This window comes from Mastomys coucha, unplaced genomic scaffold (genome assembly GCF_008632895.1).
Source record: "Mastomys coucha isolate ucsf_1 unplaced genomic scaffold, UCSF_Mcou_1 pScaffold21, whole genome shotgun sequence".
Classification (NCBI taxonomy): Eukaryota; Metazoa; Chordata; class Mammalia; order Rodentia; family Muridae; genus Mastomys; species Mastomys coucha.
The window spans coordinates 22,277,462-22,286,867 of NW_022196904.1; the positions used below are offsets into that span (position 1 = coordinate 22,277,462).

Genomic DNA, 9,406 nt, shown 5'->3' on the forward strand with positions numbered 1-9,406 from the left:
CTAACAAGTAGACCTTGTAGAGGTCATACGCTTGGGATAAGTTGAGGCAGATATTACTGTTCTCCTTTGTAGAGGGGACTCAGCATCTCTTCCGGGTCCGCAGGCGCAACCCCCTTTCTAGTGTTGTCAAGAATGGTTTGCCTTTGGTAATCGGGTGAAGGATTATCTTTGAAAAACAGCGTCACCCCTGTGAAAATCAGCAAGATTGACCGTCTCTTGGTCTGATAACGTCGGACTAGTGCTTGGGATGTGGGAGGAGGCTTGGTGGCTGACACTGCAGAGGCTCTGGGAGGCCAGAGCCTTACCCTACACTTGTAGGTGGGCCTTTCTTGCTTGTTTTGCAGCTAAGAACCAGAGGGCAGGGTGGGCTAGACTCTCCCAAGGACCCTCAGAATTGGCCCTCTGGGCCTGGCTGCTCCCTCCAAAGGTCAGAGGCAAATTATGACCAAATGAATGTACCAGAGCGGGCAATGGCATTACATGACTGCTGACAGAAACATGGCAACCAACCATTTCTTCTCCAAGGAACACAAATAGAAGATGTGCAGACCGGCAGGGGCTAGTAGCAGGGGCTGGCTGTGCATTGGTTTTGATGCCTCTCAGCTTGGGCTGATGAGGTAACCTGGAGTGAGGGCGGTGCTTGGCCACCCCCTCCGGAACCACACTTCAGCGGCTCTGCCTCTGCACATTGCGCACCAACACACAGGGCACAAAACCACTAGTTCTTCCTGGAGAACAGAACATGCAGCCTCCACCACGTTCCCAGAAACAGCCGCAGATTGAGCTCACTACATCAAGAACACCACACCGCGCTCCAAGGAACAGCTACAAGCACAGAGACAGAGGCAGACAGAGACAAAGAAAGAGACGCAACATGGCAGCAGACACTGCTTTTTTATTAAACATAAAAAAAGTCAAAATCCAAGCAAACTTGAACCCAAGAATGTACACAGAAGTAGGAAACACAGCACAGAGCGCGCCCAGCCAGCCAGCGGTGCTCTTTTCGGAGAACGATTCGATTCATAGACTGAAGTAGATCCCATGGGCCTCCAGGACAATAGGATCCTCTCCATTCCTCGCCACGCAGGGTTTGTTTTTAAGTCCTTTGGTTTGGGGAGGGCCTTCTTTTTTTTCTTTTGTATTTTGATTTTTTTTTCCTGCAGTCATCGGCTGCCAACACAGTCTGCACCAACTGGAGATCAGAAATAAAAAATTAAACCACAACAACAAAAAAATCAGAAAACCAAACAGACCTAAAATCAAAACAGCTCAGAGGCACACAGTTACCTGCTGGTGGGTAACCGGGCACGCTACCAAGGCCAAAGCGCGAGCATAGTGGGGCCACTGGCACACTTCATACCAGGAGACACGCACATGGAGCGCTACACAGCCAGAAGCACCGCACTGCAGCACACAGTGTGAGGAGGTGACAACACGGAGGGACACTACCCACTTCATACACCTTTATTTCCACTTTTCTGGTATCTTCTGAGGACAGAACATCTGTGAGCCAATTGTGATTTAATCAGAACATTGACTTTTAAAACGGTTCTTTAAAGAAAAATGTAGCGGATGTATACCGTGACTTGTATTTATGACTGTAAAACCATGTGATGCAGGGTCGCAGTGTATGTTTGATGGGACGCCATCTTTCAGAACTGTGCTAACTCACTGTTGAAGCGTCCAATGGTAAGAGAAAAATACAGATTTGTTTTTTTGTGACAAATGGACATTGTACTCTGTACTCCTGCTGTAAGTAGCCCTTTTCCATCTTTGCAATGACTTGAAAAACTCAGGCAGAGGGCAGGAAAGGGCAGTGGTTTCACACTCTGGGTCTCGGTGCCGCCCAGACCTGCCTGGGCTGCGGATCTGGCCCAGCCACTGATTTGCAAGTGTCCTAACTGCTCTAATTTCTTATCTGTAAAGTGGGGCTAAGAAATGAGTGCCTACCTCATAGGGTTGTTGTGAGGAACTCAAGCTGTGATGTCTGTAAAGTGCTTATCAGTGTCTGCCACTTCAGCGCTGAACTAATGGTTAATTAAGAACTGCAGCTGGGGTCAGGAGGGGGCTCTGCGTCATCGTTGGGTCTGAGATTGTTGATGCCTTGTATCTACCTAACTGCTCTTTCAAACTGATTGTGCTCTTGCCCTGCTTGTCAGCTCCTACAGTTCCCCTTGGGCTGGATGGGATATGGAGGGTGGCTGGGCCTAGGGTTCGTAAAGAGAGAGGCCTGGAGTGGAGCCTTGAGCTCCAGGACAGAGGCATTGTGGGCTGTTCACCTCATTTCTGTCCATCTTGGATTACTTAATTTGGTTGTTTCCCTTAATCTTTCTCCCTTTATTGGGAATTACTTCATAAAATTGCTCTTCTTCTTCATATGTAATACACCCGTGCTATAGTTCCCTAGATGGCCCAGTACCTGGGCTGGTCCTGCTGGTTCCCTACTATAAGCCATAACACAGGAGTACAAGGGATCCCAAAATCCTTACCCAAGGAGAGCAGCTGGTCTGTGCAGACTGGGGAGGGAGAGTGGATTCCAGCTGTGAGACTGGGCTTCATGCCTCTGTCCCTGCATCTTAGGAGGAGGCCCCAGCAGCCCTTCTAAGGAAAGAGTTTGTGGCCATGCTCACAGAGCTCAGTGGCCTTGAGATTGGCCTCTGTAGTCAGGAGTCCAGGGATTCTTTCTTGAGTTCTCTTCCTAACTCTGTTTTCAATCTACAGGTGACCCTGGCAGTAACCCCAACAAACGCCAGCGGCAGCCCCCTCTCCTGGGAGATCATCCCGCAGAATATGGTGAGGGCAGGGGGTTCCCCTCCGTGGACTCCCGTGGCTCATGTGCCCCTGCCCGTCGTCCGCCGCGAAAATTCTCACCCGTCCTCCCTCTCTTTCCTTCCCACCCCCCAGGAGGGCCCCATGGTGGGTACCACAGCCATTACCATGATGAGGGCTACGGGCCCCCCCCACCTCACTACGAAGGGAGAAGGATGGGCCCACCTGTGGGGGGTCACCGCCGGGGCCCAAGTCGCTATGGCCCCCAGTATGGTCATCCCCCACCCCCTCCCCCACCACCCGACTATGGCCCCCACGCTGACAGCCCTGTGCTCATGGTCTATGGCTTGGATCAATCTAAGATGAACTGTGATCGAGTCTTCAATGTCTTCTGCTTGTATGGCAATGTGGAGAAGGTGAGCTTGCTTTCCTTGAAGAGCTGAAGGAGGCCCCATGTCTCAAATGGAGGGGGAGCAGAGGGGAAGGAGCCAGTGAGGTACATCCTTGTAGCAGTGTTTCCTATAGCACAGACAGCCTGCTTCTTCATGAAAGCTTCAGTGTTTGCAGTCTTGAGTTACCCATGTTAAAAGGTCATGTCTTAAGAGTATTGAGACTTACTCTTGGAAAGTAAGTCCTGAGACTGGGTAGTAAAGACTGTAAAGATTGCCTCTGGATAGCTCCAGGTAGTCTGGCAACTTAACACCTTTCTGGATTCTCTGCTGGAAAGCTGACTCTACCTGGCTAGTGGTGTCTTATAACAAACTAGTCCAGTCTCACATCCATCCAAGTGTGCGTGCCTGGGCTTGGCCCCCTAAGAAAGAGTTAAGAGTAGCCTGGTGTCATGATGCACACCTTAGCACTCAGGAGCCTAGGCCACAAAATGAGACCCCCTTTCATAGAACACAGTAAAACTGTTTGGAACAGGAGTATTAGAGTACTCTCCATAGTGGTTTGAGGATTTTTTTCCTGGTGTATTAAAGCACAAAGAAAGGACAGGTTAAATATTCCTTTATGTGGGAGCATGACTTGGCTAATGTACATACTGTGGTGTTTCGTATAAAGATGTTTGGGTCTCAGAGGTAGAACACTTAGAACACCCAAGATTCTTTCCTCAGCACTTTTATTGATACTGTGACAGAATATATAGCCTGTAATAGCAAAATGCAGATGGCTAGCTTCCTCATTCTGCATAGTTGGTTTCATGCAGCAGCTCTCAGGTGAGAAAGAAACTTCCTGGGCTCCGCTGCCCACTTGGATTGAGCTCATTGCGTGGGCCAGGCCTACTCTGGGTTAGTTCTGATCCCCATTCATGTGAGGAAATGGGAGTTTAGACCCAGAGCAGGAGTTAGCTTGTAGCTTTCGGGGGAGAGGACCCTGGCAACTAGGCACTGGTGCTAAATTGTACCTTTTCTCTCTAAGGTGAAATTTATGAAAAGCAAGCCGGGGGCCGCTATGGTGGAGATGGCTGATGGCTATGCTGTGGACCGAGCCATTACTCACCTCAACAACAACTTCATGTTTGGGCAGAAGATGAATGTCTGGTGGGTACTGTCATCATAGGTGGGGACAGGTTGGAGGGAAAAGATGGACAGAGGTATATGGTTTAAGTTGAGGTTGAGATTAGGGTACTGACATAAGTAGGAATGGGGGTGGGGATAGGAGCCATGCTCTGCTTCCTGTGAAGCCTTGGGAGAAAGGGGGTTAGCCTCAGGACAGCTGTGCAGCAGTGTGTACTAAAGCACCCAGCATTATCAGATAGGCATGAGGCCTGCTGAGCCTCTGTGGCTGGCCTTAGAGCACAATTCAATATATAACAAAGACTTCTTTCTTCTCTCAGTGTCTCCAAGCAACCAGCCATTATGCCTGGTCAGTCATACGGGCTAGAAGACGGATCCTGCAGTTATAAAGACTTCAGCGAGTCAAGGAACAATCGGTTCTCCACTCCAGAGCAGGCAGCTAAGAACCGCATCCAGCACCCTAGCAATGTACTGCACTTCTTCAATGCTCCCCTGGAGGTGACTGAGGAGAACTTCTTTGAGGTGGGTGTTGTGGAACTGGTCTGTCATGGCACTGTCTTGAGTCGGGTTCATTTGGGACACAGCAAAAAAAAAAAAAAAAAAAAAAAAAAAAAAAAAAAAAAAAAAAACAGGACAGATTCTCCTATTCATGGTTGTGGTAGGTAAGAGCAGAAACATCCTGTGTCCTGGTGTGGAGCTCTGCACACTGCTTTCACTTCTTGGCCGGGCAGTCATGATTGTTGGCTTGCCACAAAAGTGACGCTTTGGAACCTAGACAGAGGGAGCAAGAGGGGCCCACAGGTGTTGACCAGCAATGTCATACTGGGGGTGCCAGGGTTGGCGTTTGAGGAGCAGTCTCCTCCTTGTGCTGCCTCATTGTCTCTCTGTGAGTCCCAGCCCGCACGATATCACAGTTGTGTGGTCTGCTTGAAGTCTTCCATATGGTTTCTGAATTCTTTGACTCTCTTTCTGCACCAGATCTGCGATGAACTGGGAGTGAAGCGGCCAACTTCTGTCAAAGTATTTTCAGGCAAAAGTGAGTCAGGGCACCACTTTCTTAACCCATCCCTCTGTAGCTGTGGGTGGTGGTTGCTGGGAGGAGACTTACCTGTAGCCCTGCCTAACCCCTCCTCTGCTGTCTCTTGTTTCATTCAGGTGAGCGGAGCTCCTCTGGGCTGCTGGAGTGGGACTCCAAGAGCGACGCCCTGGAGACCTTGGGCTTCCTGAATCATTACCAGATGAAAAACCCAAGTGAGTGTCTGTGTGTCCTACAGAATCTCCCTAGTGGCTTGATGGCTTATCTGGCTGCATGCCAGAGCCATCTTTCTACTCTCAAGATAGGACTCTGGAGATTGCCTTTGTCGAAGACACAGGCAGATGGGACTTGGTCACCAGGAGAGCAGTCTGATGACATTCTCCTGGGAGGCCAGCCAGGCTGCCAGGTTCCACCCACCTGATAGCTTGGGAGTTGCTCCAGCTTACCCTGGGTGGTGATGAGTTAGATCCCTGTAATTGACCTGCAGAGGAGGGCGTGTGCGCGCAGATTGGGATGACTGACTGGTCCTGGAGCTCCAGAGGCTTCTAGCCTGACATCTGTCCTTTTGTTTGCAGATGGCCCGTACCCATACACTCTGAAGTTGTGCTTCTCCACCGCACAGCACGCCTCCTAACTCGACACTGGGAAGGAGGAGTCCATCCGAGCAGGAAAATGTTTCTTTCCTTTATGCTGTTGGTTTCTTTGGTTTTGTTTTGATTTATTTTTGCAGTTCTTTTTTCATTTTAAATGCTAGGTCAGTAGAAGCTTAACCACAACAGAAATGCTGGAACTCTGGAGGGGGGGAGGGGAACTGGTATCTCCCAAGATAACCTTCACTTTTTAAAATGACTGTATGTGTGATTTTTTTTTCCTGTTCATACATTTGTGCTGCCCATGTATCTTGGCACATTTCAATAAAATTGTTTGGAAAATAAAACTATTTGCTGGGGCTCCAAGGGTGGGTTGTCTGCTTTCCTCTCTCCCACTTAGCATTCTGAAGAGTGGTGGGCCCAGCCAAGGTGGGTAATAAACAGGAATTAGAATCCAGTGGCATTCTTGAAGGGCACTGCCCAAGCCAAGCTCAAGTTCTAGGTAGTGATTGAAAAGGTAGTGATAAGCCAGGCAGTGGTGGTACACACCTTTAATCCCAACACTTAGGAGGCAGGGGCAGGTGGATTTCTGAGTCCAGGACAGCCAGGACTACACAGAAAAACCCTGTCTCAAAAAAAAAAAAAAAAGTGGTGCTAGTTCAGTAGTAAGGGTGCAGACTTTGTGAGTTCCACCCTGCTCTTCAGATACTCCTGATCTTGTGTGCATCATATCAAATGCACAAGCTCATGCAAGTACATAGATACAGTTAAACTAAGTGGACCAGTGGTAATGCATACCTTTAATCCCAGCACTCGGGCAGAAAGGGGCAGGTCTGAGTTTCAGGACAGCCAGGCGTCCACAGAGAAAACCAGTCTTGAAAGCAGTGGATCTGGAGCACTGTTGTGCTGTCCTGTAGTCCCAAATGCTTAGCTCTCTGGAATAGGAGTGAGTGGCTGGACGCTGATCTCCACGAGAGGTCCTGAGTTCAGTTCCAGATAACCACGTGGCTCACAACCATCTATAATGGGATCTGATGCCCTCTTCTGGCCTGCAGGGGTACATGGAGATAAGTACTCCTGCATTAAATATTAAACTAGGAAGAAGAAAAGCTGGTTCTGATGCTGTTCTTTCTGACAAATGTATGTACAGAGTATCATTGTTGAGGTGTAACGTGGTTTACTTAACCTGGTCCTGAAAATAATTTCTAGGTCTTGCTAACTCACGGACATCCTGAGGCAAAGTTTACAGTGGGGTTGAAGAATGCAAACTGTTGAAGTACATCATGAATAGTCCTGGGATTTAGATGGAAACCTCGGAAGGCTTCAGTAGAAGCAAGACCTAGAAGGAGCATAGGTTAAAGACTGGTGTCCTGGAGAGTGGGAACAGGCCACACTAGTGACAGTAGTGACAATGTCCTAGAGAGCCTGGCTGGCATTTCAGCATTTGGAGTCCTGAGGTCACATGGAAAGTACTAAGTGCACCCGTTTCCTGTAAAACAATCCAGGAGATTCAAGAAGTTTTATCTACAATTCATTTTCTGTTGGCAATTTGGCCTGTAGATAGATGTATATACATGGAGTGTATATCACCCACAATTACTTTTTTATACCAGTTAAATGATGCACATCTTAAGGAAATGACCACTCCAAGGTATGGTTGAGGTTTTGTAGATAGAAGGGAGGGTACAGCCAGAGGCATCTGGAAGGGTCCAGAGGAGGGAGAGAAAGTAATAGACTGAGCATGCCCAGTAGGGAGTCACAGAAAGGGGGTGGTGGACCAAGAGGAGAGAGGGCAAAGAGCATACATGGCCAAAATGGCAGGGTTGTATAGGAATCAAGCTGAATGAGCCCCAGGAGCTGGAGTTTAGGGGATGAGGTGAGAAGAGTTGAGGAGCTACACGGGTGTAGACTGAGTGTGCAGGTGCTTTGGTTCGCTAATAGCACCACAGTTAGCCACCTGTCCCACGGTTTCTTTTGGCTTTAAAGGTCCAGGCAACAATTTCCTCCCTAATTTCTTTTTTCTTTTTCTTTTTCTTTTTTTTTTTTTTGAGACAGGGTTTCTCTGTGTAGCCCTGGCCGTCCTGGAACTCACTCTGTAGACCAGGCTGGCCTCGAACTCAGAAGTCTGCCTGCCTCTGCCTTTAATCCAAGTGCTGGAATTAAAGGCGTGTGCCACCACCACCCAGTTTTCCTCCCTAATTTCTTAGCTGAAGTTAGGGTGTCCTTTCTGGTCATATGTTGGTATCTGCATAGGATTTTCCAATAAATAGAGGATAAACATTACTCCTGGAAGTTGCTACATCTGTGGCTTGTGTGGAAAAAAAACCTGCCTATCTCAGCTGTAAGTCTAGGTAGCAGACATCCCCTATTGTCCCACTGGCCCAGAGACATCTGTTCACCCTCTTGGTAAACATCTCCCTAAGGACCACACTTAGAAGGTATTTTATGCTCTTGGGTAATACTTCCTCAGGCTTTTGTTTTTTTTTTTTTTTTTTTTTTTTTTTTTTTTTTTTTTGTATGTCTCTTTTTAAAATACAGCCTTTTGCCAGGTGGTGGTGGTGGTGGTGGCACATGCCTTTAATACCAGCGCTCCGAAGATAGAAGTAGACAGATCTCTATAAATTCGAGGCCAGCCTGGTCTACAGAGTTCCATGATAGCCAGAGCTACACAGAAACCCTATCTAGAAAACAGAACATATTTACTTATTTATCTGTTTATTATTTATTTATTTATTTATTTAGACAGGGTCTCTCTTTGTAGTCCTGGAACTTGCTATGTAGAAGAGGTTTGTCTTGAACTCAGAGATCTGCCACCTGCCTCTGTCTCTTGAGTGCTAGGATTAAAGGCCTGAACTTCCTTGGGTTCTTTTCACAGTCTGTTGCCAGGGTAAGATGATGCACACCGTCCATTCTCAGGAGGCAAAAGGAGGAGGATCCTTGCAAGTTCCAGGCCAGCCCGGGGTTTTATATAGACCTTATATAAAAAAGGGAGAGGAGGCCAGGGATGTGTTAGGTGTTAAATGTTTGCCTAAGCTGCCTCAGTCCCCTGCACCACAAAACAAAGGAGGGTGGGCGTTAGAGCCATGTACTCATGCATTGCACTTCTAAATGTCCAGTAAGCTTGAATCAGTAACTTCCCTGGTCCAGGAGCCAACTTGTTATGTACCTCCTTCTGGGGATAAGGGAATAAAAACCACTCAATTCTGGCCAGTCTGTATCCTAGCAACTTTTTTGTTACCATACCCTGGCAAGGACGGTAGATTGCTAAGCAGCTGCCATATGTCCTTGACTATTTCAGTTGTCTGCATTTTTGTTGTTCCAGCACAGCGTTGTGATGAACTTTGTACACAGTTTTCCAACAGCACTTGAAATATTTTCTCAGGCCAGCTTCCCACTGGGCCAAAGGTTTAAGGAACGTCCTAAGCACAGAAAACACGAGGGAGTGCGGGTTTTCGTTTGCCCTTAGTAAAGATGGCGAACTAGGTGAGGCCTCG

General features: G+C 48.0%; 1 protein-coding gene across 3 annotated transcripts in view; it reads left to right on the forward strand.

Annotated features, from left to right (window-relative positions):
* Hnrnpl (heterogeneous nuclear ribonucleoprotein L) overlaps positions 1–6,278 on the forward strand; it is a 13,102-nt gene extending 6,824 nt beyond the window's left edge. For 2 of the 3 annotated variants that reach the window (XM_031385948.1, XM_031385947.1), the window contains exons 7-13: positions 2,722–2,793; positions 2,905–3,185; positions 4,189–4,310; positions 4,607–4,808; positions 5,265–5,322; positions 5,442–5,537; positions 5,898–5,956. In XM_031385948.1, the coding sequence (XP_031241808.1) occupies positions 2,722–2,793; positions 2,905–3,185; positions 4,189–4,310; positions 4,607–4,808; positions 5,265–5,322; positions 5,442–5,537; positions 5,898–5,956 (890 nt within the window). Of the gene's footprint in view, positions 1–2,721; positions 3,186–4,188; positions 4,311–4,606; positions 4,809–5,264; positions 5,323–5,441; positions 5,538–5,897 lie in introns of all 3 variants that reach the window. The other variant, XM_031385946.1, reaches the window with a different exon arrangement.
* Positions 6,279–9,406: the final 3,128 nt, after the last annotated feature.